Raw genomic sequence first — 22,960 nt, forward strand, 5'->3', positions numbered from 1 at the left:
ATACAAATTTATAATGTTGTATCAAATTCATCTCGCTACTTTTTTACGTATTTTGAATGACAGATTTTTAATGGGACTCTTTCATTACTTTTTCAAAATAACATTTGTACTTTTGAGGAATGAACATCTTTTAATAAAGAGCATTTGTCATTCTATAGAATGTTTATGCATTATACACAAATCCTAGGCAAAATATGTAATTCTTCAGATGATATAATTTATTTCTTCAGATAATATAATTTAATTCTTGAGATGATATCATTTTTGTGCATTCCGAGTTATAAAATGAATGAAATGTAACGCTGTTAAGTGAAACTAGCTCCAGGGTGTCTCTATGGTAAATAAATACAGTGAATTTTAAAGAATGCATTTATTCTATTTGGCTTTATGCGCTATCGACGAAGTAGGTTTAATTTAATTTTAGGTTAAGTATAAATGGAATGCAAGAAAAATGTGCATAATTTAATATTTACAAGGAAGCAATGTGGTGTACACATCAGACTCCTTTGAAATGCCCGAAAAATATCCATCCATCTTCTCAGTATTTATTTTCCCAAATAATCCCGTTCCAAATTTTCAAACTAGTTAGCCAAAAAGCCTTTGCAATCATCAACTTAATCAATTATCAAAAGGATGATCCATGCTTATTGCGTTATTTGCGGGAACTTCATTAATGCTTTCACCTTGTTTAAAATTTTTGTATTCGTCTGCGAGACTATCTGCACAGTCGTAAAGCGTTACCATGGTTACCAGTTTTTGCTTTACCATTGTTATTGTTAAAAATAAAATAAAATGGCTGTTCTAAAGCTTCAAAGTTGTGTTTTAATTGTTTATTTAGACAACATTTTTTAATTACACCTGAAGCTTCAATTTCAGACCATGTTAATTCACTGCTGTATATCCATATAAGAGGTTCTGCTCCATCAAAACTTCTTTCTGTGCCTTAGTGTAATAATGAATGCATTGTAGAATGTTGTAAGCTCTTTTAGGCTTGTATTAATATCATTTGAGTGTATTCTGGACTTTTAAAATTTAAACACATAAGTGGAAAAATATGAATAACTGGCTGAGAGGCAGGCACCGCATCGCCAGACGAGATCATTTCTAGTCAAAAGAGGACTTCTGGTAAGCCTAATGATATTCCAAGTTTTCTCGCAGTATCTCTATATTTAGCTTCTCAGCTAATATCTTAATTTTCTGTCATAAGCAAAGTTAATAATTTAAATAACAATATTAACAATGTTCCATTATGTAACACTGTTCCGTTAACAATGTTCCGTTAGCAATTTTCTGTTAATAACGTTTTGTTCTTTCTATTTAAATGAATGAATGAGTATTTATTTAAATTTTGATTAAATATTTATTTGAATCTCCTTTGAATTTAGGTAAACTTGTTGGAATGGGAAGGTCGTCAAGCTCGTATCGTCCGCCCAGATGTGTAAACTGTCAATGGCGCCCTACACATGATTTGATCGTGTAATGATGATGAGGCGTGATCTTACCAAATCAGGTGCTCCCATTGGTCCACCTAGCAATGGCTTCTTATCCATCATTCCAGCATTTTTGCAGTCACCATCTTTTTCTGAAGACCAACACATCATAGAAAGAATAAAGGAAAACATAAAAAGGCAACGAAAACTGCTGTCAAACACTTACTGTGATTAAGAGAAAAAAAGAAAGTTTCTCCCCCCCCCCAAAAAAAAAACTCTCTGAAAAGTGCATTTTAGAAGAAGAGGCGATTTCTGTGCAGTGTTGTGTTCTTTCATTGTGCAGGAACGTGAACCTTCAGACCAATACCAGAAAATGTATTACAAATTCACGAACTGAAGTGTAAAAAAATGTATGTTTTGGGGTAGGGTATGAATAATTCTGAAATTTGCTTATAATTCAAAGAAAGCCAGTGAAGTGACACCATGGACAATTTTTTGAGAGCTTTTAGATAGAATTTATCAAAACATGTTAAATGGTGAAGAGTAAAATTTATTGCAACATCTAAACTCATTTTTTAATTACAGTACTGAACACGAAATTTGCTGTCAATGTACAGCTGTTCTTAGTTCTATCTATAAAAGGTGAAAGTACCATTCCTGAATACTTGGGATTTTAGAGAAATAATCCACAAAACCTCTACTATGTTTCTTCTCTACTTTACAAAACTTTGTTATTGTATATTAATCTAACACAAAAATTGTTTAAGAAATTTATTTATTCATAATGAAGCGATACACAGATTGAAGTGTGTCAAAAACTATTTAAAGTATATTTAATTTATTAATAACAAATTCTATGTTTTGTGGAATACAATCATTAGAGTCATAGTTTGCTTATTACAAATGGCATCACACAACTGCTTCAAAAACTACTTAGTTGTAGATTGAAAATTATTTGAAAACAAAGGGATTGTATATATTACATATATAGTATGCCCATATTATACTTATAAATTATATTAATTCAGACATTCATTGAGTTAAAAGTACATGAGAATATATCTTATTCAGTTCTACTTTTAAAATCTTTGCTGGCAAAACTGATTCAAATTAATGAATTAAATCTGTTTTGCGAGACCATTTTGTTTAATGTAATTTCTTACTTATGTATTGTACTAAAGCTGTTCCCCTAAAAAAATACTGTTATGCTTATGATGCTGAATCATATTATTTGCAATAATATTATTATTACTAATGTAGAAAGATATTTTTATGTATGTATATACGTGTGTGACGAAGAAACACACCTTTGTTGAAATGCTTCATAACACACACTGCTGTTTTGTCAGTTTGTAGTAATATATGCTTGAATGTTAATGTTTGACCAATGTATGAAAATGTAAATCTTACCAATGTATGGAAATATTTAAATTGTTGGATATAAATGAAAGGACCACTTTGGTTCACAAAATGCTACAGCAGAAAAAAAAATTGTGACTTGCTTTAGTTTTTCTTATTTTTGTGCCCAGTTGGAATAGGTGGCACTATATGGGTGCTATGATTCCGTAGTATGTTGTATTATTATGGTTACTATTTTATTACAAAAACCGTTAATGATTATTTTTGCAGCAGCACACAATAAAGCATTTGCTGTATTAGATGTGAACAAAACTTTGTTGTGGTCTTCGTCCTCCCCCTTATTGTGAATTAACGAGACTGTCAATCCAGAATTTTAATAAGAATTATTTGGAAAACGACATTTCCTTAATTTTTTTAACTTGTTTTACAATTGATAATTTACCAATTTCATGATTAATATGGACTTTTTTCCTACTAAATGAATTCGGAAAATTCTGATTTAAATTACATGTTTCTAAACCATTTACTGTTATGTAATAAATGAATTATTCTTTTTCATCTAATGATAGAACTTCCAAGGTTTCTAATCTGCAAAATTTATATAAATACATATTTCTTTTTCTGATGCATATAAAACTTTCCGGCTCATATTAGCATTTTAAAACAAAAAAACTAAATTAAATAAACTAGTAATTTTTAAATAGTTTTTTTAAAGCTGAAATTCAGATTTTTTTTAAACAAAAATAAAATAAATATAAAACATGAAATAAAGATTTAAGGGGAAAAAATGGCAAATAAAGCTACTAGAAATATTTAAAAGTAACTTTAAACATTTAACTTTTAGAATTTTAAGATAAAATATTTAAGACAAATACGCTTACTGTAATTTTTAAATTGTGTAAATTTACTTGCTTGAATTTTGACCCTTTTAAATTAAACAAAAACACATATTAAAAATATAAACAAAAATATTAAAATACAAAAGCACAAAATAAAACATGTTACAATTTAAACATTGCAGGGATTGTTTTGTTTGAATTTTAGTATTTTAAACTAAAACTTTTCAAACAAAAATAAAATAAATATAAAACATGAAATAAAGATTTAAGGGGAAAAAATGGCAAATAAAGCTACTAGAAATATTTAAATGTAACTGTAAGCATTTAACTTTTAGAATTTTAAGATAAAATAAGACAAGTATGCTTACTGTAATTTTTAAATTGTGTAAATTTACTTGCTTGAATTTTGACCCTTTTAAATTAAACAAAAACACATATTAAAAATATAAACAAACATATTAAAATACAAAAGCACAAAATAATGCATGTTACAATTTAAACATTGTAGGCATTTTTTGTTTGAATTTTAGTATTTTAAACTAAAACTTAAACAGCAAAATTGCACACTTTGAATTTATCTGTTTTGATGAAAATTGCAGACGAATTCTAAATGTTCTGTGAGTTGGTTCAGTAAGTAATATCAGTGACAGCTATGGAAAATACAAAAAATATTAACTAACACAAAATTGATCAAAATATTCAAACGAGAAACTTAAATTTTTGAATCAGTTTATGTATTTAATTTGTCAATATTTAGCCTTTTAATTAGGATAGCTCCCAAAGCCTTTCTCCTCTCCTTACATAAAACAGTCTTGGCACTGGAGTATGCCGGTATTTTAGTAATAAAATCATAACCTTTTTGATATAATTCTGAAAGTAGTTTTGGAAATATATGGGGAACGGGAACTGATTTTTTTTGGGGGGGGGGGACTTTTCTTCTGCAAGTCTCTAACTTCCTTTTAACTTCGTTCTCAGTAATGTTGGGCACGCAGAAATGTACTTCGTATATGTACTTTCTTCAGTACTTTGTATTGAAAATTTCTCTTTACATTTCCTTTACAACGATGTGTCTTTTCTTTTACACATACCCAACTCATTCCTAATTTATTTTTTCGGTGTGGGTAATCATCTACAACTAAACATTCTTTTTTTGTAGAGAGTAATTTTTTTAAAATGGCTATGGGTTCCATCGCAGATTTTTTTTCGACGCTAAAAAAGACATACATGCTTCATAAGGATCAAACATCGACTGAGAAAATGAGAAAGACATTTTCTATTATAAGTATCGGCTTTTCTCTACAGCAGGTGCAAAGCTTGAAACTACACAATAGATGACATATGACTGATTAGGAAAACAACACAATAAGTGCAAGAATGTCCGCTCTGTCCACCTAGCTACTCTCACGTGTCTGCTGTAGCCACTGTCCGCTCTGACCGCGTAACCAACCAATACAACCACCAAGAACCGGCTCAGTGTGCGCAGGTGAAACAGAAATATCAAACTTCCATCCTGGATCCTGGTATGTCTGAAAAACTTAAAGGAAGACAAGCCTAAGATACTAATTCTGAAATGCATATTATTTTAAAAGATAACAAACCTATATCTCTGATACCCAGAAGATATAAGAGATAAAGAAAGTGTTCAACTAAAACAAGTAAAATCTATTTCACAATTGGATTTGGATGTTCATGAAGAACAAGTTATGTCTTTGGAAAGAAAACTTTCCGTATCAGACTGTAGAAATTTTACAGAAACAACTATTAGATGCCAAGAATGAAATAGAAGCTGCGAAAATACAAATGTTTAAGGTACAAGAAGAAAATAAGAAAACATATAACTTTCGAAGACGTTCTTCAAAATGTTATGAAATTAATGATTTAGTAGCAATCACCAAAGATAAAATCCTGTCTGAGAAAGAAAATAAAGTTCAAAATGTTAAACTGAACATGCAAGAAATGCTAGCTTTAGAAAAAGATTGCATGAGGGAAATTATGGAGAAGAGATTATTTGCTAAACAAGCAGAATTAGAAAGAAAAATGTGTATCACTCATGAAGATATCAGAATTATATCAGAAAGGTTGTCGTCAGTTGCGAGAAATTCTTAATGCTGATGATTGGGAACATTAGGGAGACCTGTGTGGTGCTGATGCTGTTCCAACACCATCTAGTGCGACTTCAACATCAATTTACAAAGCAACTAAACATAAGACAACGACACAGAAGAGGCGTTTCTTGAAGAATCTTCTGTCCCCAAAAGAAGACTTTCTAAAGCAATATCAGCTGTTAATTTTATATCTGAAGTAAGCAAACAAAATGCTTTTAATTTTCAAGCAAATACTGATTATACTTCTGGAAAAGAAATAATTGACGCAGAAATTCAAAATAGTTTTGAAACTTACGGAGAAGAGCTTCGAAAAGATGCGAAAATACAAATGTTTAAGGTACAAGAAGAAAATAAGAAAACATATAACTTTCGAAGACGTTCTTCAAAATGTTATGAAATTAATGATTTAGTAGCAATCAAAAGGACGCAATTTGGACCAATAAGTTAAAATCAAAGTATTTAGGCTCGTATAAGATTGTCAAAATAAAGAATAATGACTCCTATGATGTAAAAGAAGGAGATCATGAAGGACCCACTAAAACAAGTACATGCGCTGAATACATAAAACAATGGACTCAAGCAGAAGAAGATGAATAAAATAATACTGATTATGACGTTCTTAACCTGAAGTGATACAACTGATAACCGAACTGTGAGTTTCCACCTAATAATGACTTTTATTTCAGTAAATGCTATTTTTAAGATGAAATGAACATTTCCAAAACTGTTAAAGATTGAAGATATTTTTCGTTTTAGATGAAATATAGAAGGGACTGTCGACGATGTTATTGTGCAAAGATGAAGGACAATTAAGATGTTTCCTTTCAATATTGTCCTTAGCACACAATCTTCCCCTCTCCCTTCGTACTTCTTTTCAGGTTTCGGCTTATTTACGATGATGGTTCTTTTTATGATGTCAAGAGTAGAATAATGTCGTCGAGGTCGACGCATAGCAGGAACCCGAATGTGGGATACTAAATCCATAGTTTAACAATTTTCTTCGCGAGCTGTCTAATTTTTAGCTGTTGACTGCACGAGTGAAATTGATAGAACTTTGAACACTTTGTTTTATGAGAGGAGATGTAAGATGTTGTTTTATAGATATAAGGTGTTATAGATGTTGTGTTAATAAATGAATGATATTATACAGTCGGTAGATGGAGCAAAATGACAAAAACCTAATCCAGAAATCTTTTTTTTTTTTTTTTTTTTTTTTCCCTTTCTGAATATTTCTGAAAATCATGTCTCTATTTTTTGAGAAATAAATAAATAATAAAATTCAATTAAAAATTTTTACTTGAGATGAAATCAGAATGGCTTTCTAGTGAACAAATGTGAACAAATTTTCAACGAAAGAAGTACTCAGCAATAAGTACTACAACTTTTTCAAATTTAGTTTTCCAATTAGGAACACAAGATAGAGTAAAAAGTGGATTTCTTGTAAGATTTCATTTCTTTTTCTTGGAAAAAGTAGGAAATTACGTAATTTTGGAAACTTCCTCAATTGCTTTGAATGAAAAATTCTTCAATTCATATGCAGCCATTCTCAGCTTAATTGCTCATAGCAATCACAGCAGATTACGTTTTATGCTTTCTATAGATTTCTGTAGTGCAGTGGATTTACATTTTACTTTTGTTATTTAAAATTCATTTCCGTACATTGGAATCAAAATATTGAGAATGAATAATTTAAAATGCGAGCGTCCAAAATTCGTTTGCGAAGATTTTTCAGAAGTTGACGAGTTCCATCGACATGTGGCAACAATTCGCATTTCATTTTCTTTTATCGTTTGCAGATATATTAATTTTTAATGAATAAAGAATTTTTCCTTTGGAGATTTCCCAAAATAGCGATTCTTATCGCAAAGAATCTGCGTGAAATTTTGTCCTCGCAATGGAAATCCGCTAGGTAAGTTTTTGAAACTTTGTAAAATGCTTTTGAAGGCAATATTTTATTCAGCGTAAGAGATTTTGAGTAGTGTAAGATGTTTAATGAAGGGATAGAATACATCGAAGACGAAACTCGCTTTGTTAGATCATTTACTTTAAATAACTGAGTGTCGATCAAGTCGAAGATTTGCTTAGCGATCATCGTTCAATAAATTGGGATATTATTAAAGAAATTTTCATATCATCTAGACCTGTCAAGCTTTTGAACTTTAGTTCATCGCTTGTTCAAAATACAGTAACATGTCTCAGAAACATATCCTTCTTAAAATATAAGAATATTGCTGGTAATGGAATGTAGATTAATGTAATTAATGCTTACTATACCTGAAATTTGATTTAAGGATTTAACTAAAGAATTTGTATTATGGAAGGGAAAACAATCCGAAAGTATTTATAAATATTTTATTTGGTAATGATGTAGTATGCAAACTACCACTTTTTGTTACTTTTTTCTCAAATAGTGCGATTAAAATTCTAATTTTTAGTATAAAAATAAATGCAATTAAGAGTACATAAATGAATATAATTCCATTACTAATTTAAAAACATATTAAATTTTTAATGTCATTGCATTGATATTTAATATAAAATTGCTTTATAAAAAAATCGAATGTGTATTATTACCACATGACTTCCTTGTACGATTTGTTTTTGCTGCATTTAATTTAAACTTATTTCCTCGAATTTCATTAGATATATATTTCTCATTCAGTTAATTCAGTTCACACTTCGTGGCAAGGCAAAAATACATAAAACATCAAAATAACTTTATTAAAATTGAAAAATATAGTCTCTACATAGTATAATAAAAGAAAGAGTCTGTCTGTGTGTGCGTGTCTTTCGTTCGCGCTGCACGTAAGCTAATAGACTCACGGCTACGAAATTTGGTAGATAGGTGCATTTAGACAAGAGCCAGTGCACCTCGAAGCGATTTTTTTCGAAATTCGAATTAAAAATTTTTTTATTTTATGTTTTGTGACGAAATCGCGTCATTTTGAGACATAATGGCCTATAGGAAACGAGATTTTACTCTGCACACTCCATTTTCACATCGTCATGAAATGTAGGCACTTAACTATTTTACGAACTTAAAATAAATTGATCAGGAATAGGATAAGCTTCAGGCCACTTGGTGAAGTAATCAACGACAACGAGTATGTATTTGTTGCCATCAGCAGTTCGTGGCAGAGGTCCCAGGATGTCAAACGCGATTCGTTCAAAAGGCGCCCCTACGTTGTAACGTTGCAGCTTGCCTCGGCTGCGTCTCTTAGGTCCTTTCCGACCTGCACAGGCATCGCAAGATCGGCACCACTTTTGCACGTCATCCTTTGCATTATTCCAGTAAAAACGCTCACGAACTCTCTGTAAGGTCTTCATTATTCCAAAGTGACCTCCCGTAGGGCTGTTATGTAGTTCTTTAAGGACATCAGGATTGCGGGATCTTGGAAGTATCAGCTGCCATCGGAACGTCTTCCCATCATCCGATTCGAATTTCCGGTATAAGACGCCGTTTCGAATGTGAAGTGAATCCCAGAGTGCCCAATATTGTTTGGTTGTAGGACTACAGATAGAAATGTCCTGCCAGGTAGGTTTTCTGTTTGACGACTCCATTAGATCAATTATGGGTTTAATGTCGCGGTCTTCCAGCTGGTCTTTCCTGACTTCATCATCACTCCACGGTTCTCGATCAGCCGATGTTGATGTTGTAATTTGTCTTGCGACCGGAGTCAGCAGCTCGTATTTCGCTTCCACCCTGGAACAATATCGACAGTTTTCTTGGCAAGGTCTTCTAGACAGGGCGTCGGCGTTTCCGTGTGATGATCCCTTACGATGACGGATAGTGATGTCATATTCTTGGAGTCTCTGTATCCACCTGGCTATTTGACCCTCAGGATTCTTGAAATTTAAAAGCCAGGTCAATGATGCATGATCGGTGCGGAGCAGAAATTTTCTGCCGTATAGATAGTGATGGAACTGTTCTACAGCTTTGACTATGGCGAGCAACTCTTTCCTGGTGACACAATAATAATTCCTCTCCGGTTTAGACAGGCACTTGCTCCAGTACGCCACTACACGTTCTTGGCCGTCTATTTCTTGGGACAAAACAGCACCGACACTTTCATTGCTCGCGTCGGTGTCGAGAATAAATGGTCGGTCGTGCTGAGGATACGTCAGGATTGGAGCAGATGTTAAAGCCTCCTTTAAGTTGTTAAATGCATCGTCGCATTCTTTTGTCCACAAGAACTTTTGGTTGCTCTCTGTGAGCTTGTGAAGGGGTCTTGCGATGGAAGAAAAGTTCTTCACGAATCTCCTATAGTAGGTGCAAAGCCCTAGAAAGCTTCTCAGCTGATGGACATTTTCGGGACGTTTCCAGGATTTAACCGCTGATACCTTTTCAGGATCCGTGCGCACACCTTCTGTAGAGATGACATGTCCCAGGTAAGTCACTTCCTTTCGGAACAATTTGCATTTAGCGGGACTCAGCTTTAGATTGGCTTCTTTCAGTTTCTGAAGCACCTTTCTAAGATTTTCTAGATGCTCTTCAAAACTCTTTCCGACGATGATGATATCGTCCAGGTATATCAGACAGGCTTCATAGGAAAGTCCTTTCAAAACAGTCTCCATGAGGCGTTCGAATGTTACCGGCGCATTACACAGTCCAAACGGCATCACCTTGAATTGCCAAAGCCCTTGTCCCGTAGTAAATGCCGTCTTTTCTCGGTCATGAAGGTGTATTTCTACCTGCCAATACCCACTCTTTAAATCAAGCGTTGAGAACCACTTGCTTCCAGAAAGAGTGTCTAGAATGTCGTCAATTCTAGGAAGAGGGTAACTGTCTTTCTTCGTAACCTCATTCAACCGGCGATAGTCAACACAAAATCTTGTTGAGCCGTCTTTCTTTCTGACGAGAACGATGGGAGATGCCCATGGACTTGTTGAAGGCTCGATGACATCGCCTTCTTCCATATCTTTTAACAGTGTTCGCACCTCTTCCTGTTTAGCAAACGGCAGACGCCTTGGATGTTGCTTGATCGGGCGATGATCGCCGGTATCTATTCTATGTTGTGTCAAACTAGTTCGACCCACGTCAGAAGACGAGCGGGAAAAAACAACTTGAAGATCTTTAATAACGCGATCGGCAGCATTCTTCTCTTCATCGTTTAATTGCGCATTCTGCAATAACTCCGATGTAATTCTCTCTGAGGACACGGATTCTTGGATGTTACTCTTTCTTTCAACGGTGGTTACTGGAGTACATGCTGCAACCACTTCACCTTTCTTAATAATTCTCCCCTTCTCAGTTACATTGGCGACTCTCACCGGGATAACCGTTCTGGATAGGTCGACGAGTGTTGAGGCTACTAGTACTCCTTTTGGGCTATTACAGTTATTGGGATATTCTATGACGCCGTAGCGGAAATTTCTGTTTTCGGCTATGGATCCAGGGAGTAAAATTTCTGTTCTTGCCGGTATTGTGATATTGTCTTGTGCTATGATTTTATGGACAGATTTAACTTCATCATTGACTCCAAATAACGCTATGTCCTCAGATGTAGAATGCAATTCGTTATTTTTAAAGTCCAAGGAAAAATTGTATTTCCTTAGAAAGTCCAATCCGAGTATGCAAGAATCAGTGATCTCTGCTACATATGCCATGTGATGGTAAGCGGCACTTCCAAACGTGATGTTAGCATTTACTTTTCCATCGATGTTGATCTTCTCACCGGACACAGTCTGTAGGGTAACGCAGGGCGGCGTCCAGATAAGTTTGCTTCCCAGTTGTTGAGCCAAATCTTTTCGGATGATGGTAACGTTGGCTCCTGTATCTATCGTCATATTGCAGGGAACTCCATTAATATGTCCTATTATGAAAAGTCCATTACTGCCGGCTCTCACTGCAGAAATCTGAAGCGCTTTAAACTGGGGCTTTTCATGATCTGGCAACCTCCGCCCCGCGAGATGGCCACTAATTAGCTTCCCTGCTGTTTGTTAGGAGCGGTCTTAGCATCCGTGCCCTGGGGTGTTCTGCAGTTTCGTCGGATGTGTCCTTCAGCACCGCAGTTCCAGCACTTTACGGTCGGTTTCTTGTCACCAATATTCTGACTCAAGGCGTTCAGTTGTCTAGTTAAATCGTCTAGACGAGCAGTGACTTGATCCCCTGGCTCCTGGACTTGAGCAGCTCTGACTGGATGGCGGTCTCGACGGGTGGCTTGCTGGGCTGCCTCAAATTTCATGGCATACACTAAAGCGCTTTTCAGATCTTTAACATCCGCCATTCGCAGTGCTTTCTGTATTTCAGGGTCCCGGATGCCATCGATGAAATATTGCAGGGACAGGATTTCCCTTGTTTCTGTCGGGCACTCTGAAAAGGCGTGATGTGACAGCCTTTCAACATCCGTGGCGAGCTCCTGAAGCGTTTCGGTGAGCTTCTGTTGACGAGATTTTAATTGGAGCCTGCTGTAGTCTTTTAAACATTTCTCGCCGAAGCGCAGCTCCAAAGCGCCGGATAGAGCTTCGAAATCTAGCCTTTGATTTTCGGGAAGCGTCTGCAGGATATCCGCTGCGTCTGCTCTCAGAGAAGCGGCGAGATGACAGGCCTTAGCTTGGGAATCCCACCCATTCGCATCCGCAACGATAGAAAATTGTGTCCTATACACCTGCCAGGAGGTCTTCCCATCATATGTAGATAGTTTCAGAACGGAACGAGCAGGCATCGATAAAAATTTGAAACCTTCAGAATTGTTTCCTACCGTCGCTATGCACTTCTTTAGGCTGTCAACTTCTTTGGCGACGGCAGCAGAAACCCTATCATCAATTTGTTGTTCGACGGCAGAAACTCTCTCTTCTATATGTCCAACTTTAGTTTCAACCGCGTCTATTCTGCCTTCCATAGCCTCAAATTTATTTTCTATTACGCAGGTAATTTCTCTTTTCATTTCGTCCTGACCTGCTTTCATCTCATTTTTAAGAGATTTCATCTCTTCCTTAACGGATTCCTGGCCCAATTTCATTTCTCCTTTGAGGGATTCCTGGCCCAATTTCATTTCTTCTTTAAAAGATGTTTGGCCAGCTTCCATCTTTTCTTGGAAAGCAGCAAAATCAGTAATGAGCTGTCTCAATTGTTCTTCCATCCCTCTTGTTATTGGCATTCAAATCCCACTTCTGACACCAAAAATTGTTGCGTGCGACGGGCTCGTTATGAAATGAATGCACAAGTCCGATGAAAAATGAACAAAAATTTATTATTATCACAGCAAAAATGCTTAAATTTTCTCAAATTATCATGCAGTATTACAATATCTCACAGTAGTTATCTTTTAACTACTCAAATATCCAATAGAACGTAATTCAAAACAGCTAAAGAACGCTAATCCGCGAATTCGCTACAATCAACAAGAGCAGTTTTCTAAACAACAACAAACTAAGCAAGCAACTACTACGAACTGAGATGTTTTCCTCCTTTTATAAGATTTTAAAATCACGCGCTAGAATTTTCCAGTACTTTCTCGAAATCAAAAAGAGATATTTATTTATTTAACGCACGCGCTCTTGTATTTTTAATTTTTCCGGCTTAGCTTTCTTTTAATATTCGTCACGCGCTGCACTGCGCGAGAAATAAAACCATTTAAGTTATAATTGAACTAACATTAGCTTTTTAAATAGAAAATTCGTAACAATATTGAAAAGTTTTGCATGACTTTTTTTCTTCAACGGGAAGTTGGTAAATTTTTTTATTAGGATAATTAATATTTGTATTAAGGGATATAGCTTATTTTATTGTAATGTTTTTTCTCTTGAAAATATAAGATAAAATATCATTAATTATATTTTGCTTTTCAGAATTTTTTGTTTTTTGTATTCTTTTAATGTTATTTATTGCTCATTTCACTGTTTTTAAGATATTGAAATATTTTGAGTGATTTTTTTTTAGGAAACAAAGTTCTTAACCTCCTTTATACCATTTTCTTAAGATTTTGCAAAGGGAAGTTGGTTAATTTATTTATTAGGATAATTAATATTTGTATTAAGGGATATTGCTTATTTCATTGTAATTTTGTTATACGTAATAACTTTTTTTATGAAGTTCTTCTGCAGAGTAAAATTCTATGCAGTTTTTAAATTTAACGTTTGGTGTTCCCTTCAGCCATTTTTTCTGTACATTTAAAAGCCAGACGAAGGCTGGCAGCGAAGCTGCTAGTAAATGTAAAACACCAAGTACAGTGAAAACAGTTATCAAATTTTACAATTAAAGCCAGCGGTCAAGAAGTCAGATTTTTCTGTGCACAAAACTGAAAGTTTACTTTTGGTCCCACTCGGCAAAAAGACACTGAAAGTGTAGAAACTGACTTAATTCACAGTTCTGCTAAATTTGGCTCAGCCTTATTTAAACAACTTTTAAATTGCCCCACCTATTGGGTGCCTCCATAATAAAGAGACCACCACATCTGGCCTTGTATAGATTAATGGACTGGGTTACATTTGTAATTATTCACAATCTGCCATTGTATTTCTAAAATTCCATACTGAGATGAAATTCTTACTGATCTTCCCGCACTTTATTTCAATAAAGTGAGAATTCGAATCTTATAAAAACTATCTTTGATAATACTTATAAATTTTATTTACTCTTTTGAGAGCACAAACATGATTCCTCCAGATTAATAATAGCGAGTACAAATTTTTATATTGGACCTTTAGAACATCTTCTGATGTTGCCATTTCGGAAAAACACAACTCATTTTACTTTTATTCATAATTCACGATCTTTACATATGTGTATTTTAAGATTCTCTATTAATGTGTTTCTGATTTCACAAACAGAAGTCTTCAATTATGGAGAGGAGATGTTTAAAAATTTAAAACCTGTTTCTTGAAAAATTAAATATAACTTCAATGCACATGCAAGTATGTTTTGAAGGTCTTGGGGTGAACATGCAGATATGGCAAACTATATTTCTTTACAGTTTCCTGCATTCAAATACTTAACAATAATGTAAAAGAAAATGCAAAGTATTTTAAAATACTACGTTAAAATTTTGCTCTTAACTCGTGTAGACCTTTGTTTTTATTATCCGCGTATGTTTGTTTATATTTAATTGTGCCTTGTACACACTTGCATTCAGCATTTGTTTTACAGTACACTGAATTAATATATATGTTTTCCAGTTTGTAATAAATGTTCAGTTCTTTTGTATCATTTTAAGTATGCTTAAAAGTAAAATTTTTATGCATTTGTACAATTATTTGAATGCACTTTATTTTTCACTTTATTTCTCAATTGTTCTTCCATCCCTCTTGTTATTGGCATTCAAATCCCACTTCTGACACCAAAAATTGTTGCGTGCGTACGGGCTCGTTATGAAATGAATGCACAAGTCCGATGAAAAATGAACAAAAATTTATTATTATCACAACAAAAATGCTTAAATTTTCTCAAATTATCATGCAGTATTACAATATCTCACAGTAGTTATCTTTTAACTACTCAAATATCCAATAGAACGTAATTCAAAACAGCTAAAGAACGCTAATCCGCGAATTCGCTACAATCAACAAGAGCAGTTTTCTAAACAACAACAGACTAAGCAAGCAACTACTACGAACTGAGATGTTTTCCTCCTTTTATAAGATTTTAAAATCACGCGCTAGAATTTTCCAGTACGTTATCGAAATCAAAAAGAGATATTTATTTATTTAACGCACGCGCTCTTGTATTTTTAATTTTTCCGGCTTAGCTTTCTTTTAATATTCGTCACGCGCTGCACTGCGCGAGAAATAAAACCATTTAATTTACAATTGAACTAACATTAGCTTTTTAAATAGCAAATTCGTAACAATATTGAAAAGTTTTGCATGACTTTTTTTCTTCAACGGGAAGTTGGTAAATTTTTTTATTAGGATAATTAATATTTGTATTAAGGGATATAGCTTATTTTATTGTAATGTTTTTCTCTTGAAAATTTAAGATAAAATATCATTAATTATATTTTGCTTTTTAGAATTTTTTGTTTTTTGTATTCTTTTAATGTTATTTATTGCTCATTTCACTGTTTTTAAGATACTGAAAAATTTTGAGTGATTTTTTTCAGGAAACAAAGTTCTTAACCTCCTTTATACCATTTTCTTAAGATTTTGCAAAGGGAAGTTGGTTAATTTATTTATTAGGATAATTAATATTTGTATTAAGGGATATTGCTTATTTCATTGTAATTTGTTATACGTAATAACTTTTTTTATGAAGTTGTTCTGCAGAGTAAAATTCTACGCAGTTTTTAAATTTAACCTTTGGTGTTCCCTTCAGCCATTTTTTCTGTACATTTAAAAGCCAGACGAAGGCTGGCAGCGAAGCTGCTAGTAAATGTAAAACACCAAGTACAGTGAAAACAGTTATCAAATTTTACAATTAAAGCCAGCGGTCAAGAAGTCAGATTTTTCTGTGCACAAAACTGAAAGTTTACTTTTGGTCCCACTCGGCAAAAAGACACTGAAAGTGTAGAAACTGACTTAATTCACAGTTCTGCTAAATTTGGCTCAGCCTTATTTAAACAACTTTTAAATTGCCCCACCTATTGGGTGCCTCCATAATAAAGAGACCACCACATCTGGCCTTGTATGGATTAATGGACTGGGTTACATTTGTAATTATTCACAATCTGCCATTGTATTTCTAAAATTCCATACTGAGATGAAATTCTTACTGATCTTCCCGCACTTTATTTCAATAAAGTGAGAATTCGAATCTTATAAAAACTATCTTTGATAATACTTATAAATTTTATTTACTCTTTTGAGAGCACAAACATGATTCCTCCAGATTAATAATAGCGAGTACAAATTTTTATATTGGACCTTTAGAACATCTTCTGATGTTGCCATTTCGGAAAAACACAACTCATTTTACTTTTATTCATAATTCACGATCTTTACATATGTGTATTTTAAGATTCTCTATTAATGTGTTTCTGATTTCACAAACAGAAGTCTTCAATTATGGAGAGGAGATGTTTAAAAATTTAAAACCTGTTTCTTGAAAAATTAAATATAACTTCAATGCACATGCAAGTTTGTTTTGAAGGTCTTGGGGTGAACATGCAGATATGGCAAACTATATTTCTTTACAGTTTCCTGCATTCAAATACTTAACAATAATGTAAAAGAAAATGCAAAGTATTTTAAAATACTACGTTAAAATTTTGCTCTTAACTCGTGTAGACCTTTGTTTTTATTATCCGCGTATGTTTGTTTATATTTAAATTTGCCTTGTACACACTTGCATTCAGCATTTGTTTTACAGTACACTGAATTAATATATATGTTTTCCAGTTTGTAATAAATGTTCAGTTCTTTTGTATCATTTTAAGTATGCTTAAAAGTAAATTTTTTATGCATTTGTACAATTATTTGAATGCACTTTATTTTTCACTTTATTTCTCAATTGTTCTTCCATCCCTCTTGTTATTGGCATTCAAATCCCACTTCTGACACCAAAAATTGTTGCGTGCGTACGGGCTCGTTATGAAATGAATGCACAAGTCCGATGAAAAATGAACAAAAATTTATTATTATCACAACAAAAATGCTTAAATTTTCTCAAATTATCATGCAGTATTACAATATCTCACAGTAGTTATCTTTTAACTACTCAAATATCCAATAGAACGTAATTCAAAACAGCTAAAGAACGCTAATCCGCGAATTCGCTACAATCAACAAGAGCAGTTTTCTAAACAACAACAAACTAAGCAAGCAACTACTACGAACTGAGATGTTTTCCTCCTTTTATAAGATTTTAAAATCACGCGCTAGAATTTTCCAGTACTTTATCGAAATCAAAAAGAGATATTTATTTATTTAACGCACGTGCTCTTGTATTTTTAATTTTTCCGGCTTAGCTTTCTTTTAATATTCGTCACGCGCTGCACTGCGCGAGAAATAAAACCATTTAATTTATAATTGAACTAACATTAGCTTTTTAAATAGCAAATTCGTAACAATATTGAAAAGTTTTGCATGACTTTTTTTCTTCAACGGGAAGTTGGTAAATTTTTTTATTAGGATAATTAATATTTGTATTAAGGGATATAGCTTATTTTATTGTAATGTTTTTTCTCTTGAAAATATAAGATAAAATATCATTAATTATATTTTGCTTTTCAGAATTTTTTGTTTTTTGTATTCTTTTAATGTTATTTATTGCTCATTTCACTGTTTTTAAGATATTGAAAAATTTTGAGTGATTTTTTTTAGGAAACAAAGTTCTTAACCTCCTTTATACCATTTTCTTAAGATTTTGCAAAGGGAAGTTGGTTAATTTATTTATTAGGATAATTAATATTTGTATTAAGGGATATTGCTTATTTCATTGTAATTTTGTTATACGTAATAACTTTTTTTATGAAGTTCTTCTGCAGAGTAAAATTCTACGCAGTTTTTAAATTTAACGTTTGGTGTTCCCTTCAGCCATTTTTTCTGTACATTTAAAAGCCAGACGAAGGCTGGCAGCGAAGCTGCTAGTAAATGTAAAACACCAAGTACAGTGAAAACAGTTATCAAATTTTACAATTAAAGCCAGCGGTCAAGAAGTCAGATTTTTCTGTGTACAAAACTGAAAGTTTACTTTTGGTCCCACTCGGCAAAAAGACACTGAAAGTGTAGAAACTGACTTAATTCACAGTTCTGCTAAATTTGGCTCAGCCTTATTTAAACAACTTTTAAATTGCCCCACCTATTGGGTGCCTCCATAATAAAGAGACCACCACATCTGGCCTTGTATGGATTAATGGACTGGGTTACATTTGTAATTATTCACAATCTGCCATTGTATTTCTAAAATTCCATACTGAGATGAAATTCTTACTGATCTTCCCGCACTTTATTTCAATAAAGTGAGAATTCGAATCTTATAAAAACTATCTTTGATAATACTTATAAATTTTATTTACTCTTTTGAGAGCACAAACATGATTCCTCCAGATTAATAATAGCGAGTACAAATTTTTATATTGGACCTTTAGAACATCTTCTGATGTTGCCATTTCGGAAAAACACAACTCATTTTACTTTTATTCATAATTCACGATCTTTACATATGTGTATTTTAAGATTCTCTATTAATGTGTTTCTGATTTCACAAACAGAAGTCTTCAATTATGGAGAGGAGATGTTTAAAAATTTAAAACCTGTTTCTTGAAAAATTAAATATAACTTCAATGCACATGCAAGTTTATTTTGAAGGTCTTGGGGTGAACATGCAGATATGGCAAACTATATTTCTTTACAGTTTCCTGCATTCAAATACTTAACAATAATGTAAAAGAAAATGCAAAGTATTTTAAAATACTACGTTAAAATTTTGCTCTTAACTCGTGTAGACCTTTGTTTTTATTATCCGCGTATGTTTGTTTATATTTAATTGTGCCTTGTACACACTTGCATTCAGCATTTGTTTTACAGTACACTGAATTAATATATATGTTTTCCAGTTTGTAATAAATGTTCAGTTCTTTTGTATCATTTTAAGTATGCTTAAAAGTAAAATTTTTATGCATTTGTACAATTATTTGAATGCACTTTATTTTTTGAAACTCTGGTTGCAGAACTCTGAAACTTTGTGCTTTGATTTTTATTGATATTACGGCAAATCTCATTAGGGTTATCTGTCTAGGGAAATGGATGCCTTCGTGGAGGACGTTCTAATTGAAACTGGCTCGCAGACACGTTACACATGGGGCAAACCAGGAAAACGCCCATGCAATTAGAACATTTTCGAATTATTTCGCTTGGCACAACGGATTTTAGAAATCCAAACCGGAAACTTACGCAGTGTTTTTCGCGATTGTTCTATGGAATATGAACACATGCATAATGGAGACGCACTCGTATGCGCATAACGTACATATACTTAATCCTTTGCAATGACGGAATTAACATAAAGGCTTTCACTTTACGTCATATGATGCATACTATACACAGAAACCTTATGAAATTCTATTTCTCGTTCTTGAATACTAGGTATATAGCTTATAACCGTTTCAACCAGGTATCGTCAACGCAGTGCTCGCTGGTTCCAAGATGCTCCCTAAGCAGTTTCAAACTACCCTTTTTCAAATATTGGCCCACGAGCTGCCGAGCGGTAAAGTCGCAGAACACTGGGAGCTCGTTACGAGGTTCGGATCGGGCTGGCTGCATGGGCGTTGTCGTGGTTTCCTCATGTGTAACGTGTATGCGAACCAGTTTCCCTTAAAAGTCCTTCACGAAGGCATCCCTCCTCGTAGGCAGATAGCTCTCGAATGCTTTGTCGTAATCAAATAAACAAGCCAAATCTTTCAAATATCTAAATGGCAATTTTTGGATATTCGGAAGACAAATATTCGAAATTGTAACGAATGATTTTTGTAAATTTCTTATTTTTGCTTTCCCATGGTAAGAAATGTAAGAGCAGCAAAATTAGCCTTTTAACATAAACTGAATGCTAGCAAAATCAAAATAACACTTCATGACAAGATGAATCAACTTTCGATTGCTAGGAACATCTGATTCCGCATACAATGAACTATTTTCTACCCCCATTAACCTCATATACTCTGTCCAACCAGGTGCACTGCGCTTTACATAGATTACTTCCTGTTCATATGTTATTTAATTAATTTGCCTTCTAAATTCAAGCAAAATTCGCATTCTTCTCTTCAGATTCGAAGATAACGAGGGCATACAGACAGCATTGATTTCGCAATGGTTGGTACTAAGAAAATGTTATGTCAGCTGATTGTTGTGTGACAACAACTTATTTCATTGCACAACAACAAGCCTCAGTTTTCTTGCTTAGCTGGCAACATTTATGAACAAAGAACTATAGCAATGTACTAAAGCAACATTTATTATGAGTTTTCATTTAGTTCACTAATGGCCCACCAGCGGGCAAGCGGTAAAGTCGCTGAACACTGGTAGTTCGGTTCGAGGTTCGAATCCCGCGAACGGGCTGGCTGCATAGGTGTTTTCGTGGTTTTCCCCCACGTGTAACGTATATACGAGCCAGTTTCCCTTAGAAAGTCCTCCACGAAGGGCATCCCTCTCTTTAGGCAGATAGCCCTCGAGGCTTTGCCGTAATTAAATAACCTAACCTAACCTAGTTCACTAATGTTTACTGTGGGTGGCAAACTGGGCCAATGATTGGGCCTTGTCTCAGGTGAACTACTCGAAGAGGTGCCAAATTAGCCACAAAAATTTAGAAATTAGACTTCGGAAGTACATCAAGAAGTTGAAAAAGAATTAAAATACTTTCGAGTACTCCGGATGAATTAAGCGAAGAATTCATAATACTAATTTTTTTTTAAAGCGCTGAGGTTTCGCAGCACTGGATGTTTCTAACATCAAAATTTAATCTTCGAACAAACGTGTTGAATTTTAGCTCGTTGCAATGGCTCAACTAGCCTAGATAGCACCATGGCGCAGACGTTAATATTCTCTACTATCAATTGTTTATTAGCAAAGCAACAAATCATGTTTTTGGCATAGATTTAGTCAAGATTTAGAGATCTTGTCTAAATCTACGCCAAACATTAATTTTGTTGCTTTGCTAATTTTATGTTTCACTTTGGTGTGTTTCTCTTTTCTTGGGCTGAAGATTTTACTTCACCATAACAAACTTTGTAAAGTCTATTGAGTTTATATAAACTATATAATATCGATATCAATACTATACAGTATCGCAACAGCCTATTTTTGTTGCCAACGCATGACGAAATGCTATAATTGGCTAGATCTTCTGCACTTTCAATACACCTTTCCTTGGAGAACCATGATCGCTGCGTGGAGCCCGCGAGGCAGCATATCAGTTGATCCGGAACAAATCTCACCACCTGTACACTCTCAACTTATAACTGATTTTGGAACTATTTTTGTCGCAACCCACATAAGGCATAAAGGCCGACTAGAATAGCGTTGAAGGATCTAAATGAAGGTATTTACCGATAAAGTGTTCCATTATTATCAAGTTTTTGCTTCACTTTTGAGTAAAATTTGTTGTCGAACGATAACCATGGTGCGAGGTTGTATTGATACTTATTTTGGGACGGAACTGTATAGTTAGTTTTGTGATGGTTATTTCTGGATTACACTGCTGGATGGATTAAATGAGTTTTCTGTCAGCCTGTTTCATTAATTGTTATGTCTGGAATACGATTGTATCTAAAGTAAGACATGACTTCTTTTTCTTCATTTTTGAGTTGTTCTCTTGTTTATAATGAAATAATAAATTTAATTTTTCATCATAAAATAGAAACGGAGTTTTAAATTTTTAACATTTTGTGTGTGTGTGTAAGATTTAAGACGAACCGTCGTGTCTGATTTTAATGCAACTGATATCGACATTAAAGAACACCTTTTAAACGTTCAGTTTCGCTTCGTTGATTTTATAAGATAACCAGTATCGAATATATAATTTCAAAAGAATCTGTTCTTGTAACATGAATAAGTAAGCAATAAAACTTTGGAAAGAGAGAAATAAATGAAAAAAATGAATGAATTTTATGAAGGAACAGAAATAAATGAAAGCGATAAAGCTGTCAATTTAAAGATTTGAAACACGAAAATGAAATTAAAACATAAAAACCGGTTCGATCAGATATAGTCAATCTGATTAAATATTAAGAAAAATACTGAATCATCCATAATCAATGATTGATCCTCCAAAATTACGCCTGAGAAGACCGGAATTTAAAATAAAACGTCCACGGTCTAGAAATTTTAAAAGTTTGGAATTCTACCAATAGTCAAAGATTTGTGGAGGCATCCCGGTCATAAATGACGCGCGCAAATTGGAGAAGCTTTCAGCTAAATAGGTTTGAAATATGAAAAGTTCCCGATAGTTCCGGCCCATTTATCTTAATGAAGAAGGATGAAACACTCACGGATCAATTATGGCAATAATCATTTGTCATTAATCAAGATATCCGTTGGAAAGCATTTTAAGTGCCCTAACCATTCTCTCTGTCTGCGACACCCTTGATTTATCCTTTCCATTTCCCAGGTACACGAGGTAAAGAAAGGAAATCGCTAAGCAAGCTATTCCATATGGGATTTTGGCACAGCATCCTTCAGAAAAAATTCTATTACGTTAATGATTTCTAAATCTTCTAATGTCCCTAAACCTGAAATATACATCACGTGAACTACACTGATGTATGCTGCTATCGTCTTGGAGATGTTCATCCATGTTCGAATCTTGAGATTGCCAGAGTACAAGCTATTTGTGATTGTGAATCAGTTTAGGTAAAAG

The 22,960-nt window shown here is 33.7% G+C and overlaps 1 protein-coding gene and 1 long non-coding RNA gene across 10 annotated transcripts in view; both read left to right on the plus strand.

The window, feature by feature from the left end:
- The window catches only part of LOC118179763 (uncharacterized), a 30,252-nt gene extending 27,063 nt beyond the window's left edge, over positions 1–3,189 (plus strand). For all 3 annotated transcript variants that reach the window (XR_015042040.1, XR_015042038.1, XR_015042039.1), the window contains one exon: positions 1,386–3,189. This is a non-coding gene — a long non-coding RNA (uncharacterized LOC118179763). The remainder of the gene's footprint in view (positions 1–1,385) is intronic.
- Positions 3,190–4,543: 1,354 nt separating this feature from the next.
- Positions 4,544–22,960, plus strand: part of LOC146996198 (transcription factor unc-3-like) — an 87,864-nt gene continuing 69,447 nt past the window's right edge. The window contains exon 1 of one of the 7 annotated variants that reach the window (XM_085820288.1): positions 4,544–7,642. In XM_085820288.1, the coding sequence (XP_085676414.1) occupies positions 7,545–7,642 (98 nt within the window). In that variant the 5' untranslated portion in view covers positions 4,544–7,544. Of the gene's footprint in view, positions 7,643–17,637; positions 17,723–19,860; positions 22,954–22,960 lie in introns of those variants that run through there. The other 6 variants (XM_085820291.1, XR_015042034.1, XR_015042033.1 and 3 more) reach the window with 6 other exon arrangements.

Source organism: Stegodyphus dumicola, chromosome 7, assembly GCF_044657685.1.
Source record: "Stegodyphus dumicola isolate Sdum_Otavi_A_Nest chromosome 7, ASM4465768v1".
Taxonomy (NCBI): domain Eukaryota; kingdom Metazoa; phylum Arthropoda; class Arachnida; order Araneae; family Eresidae; genus Stegodyphus; species Stegodyphus dumicola.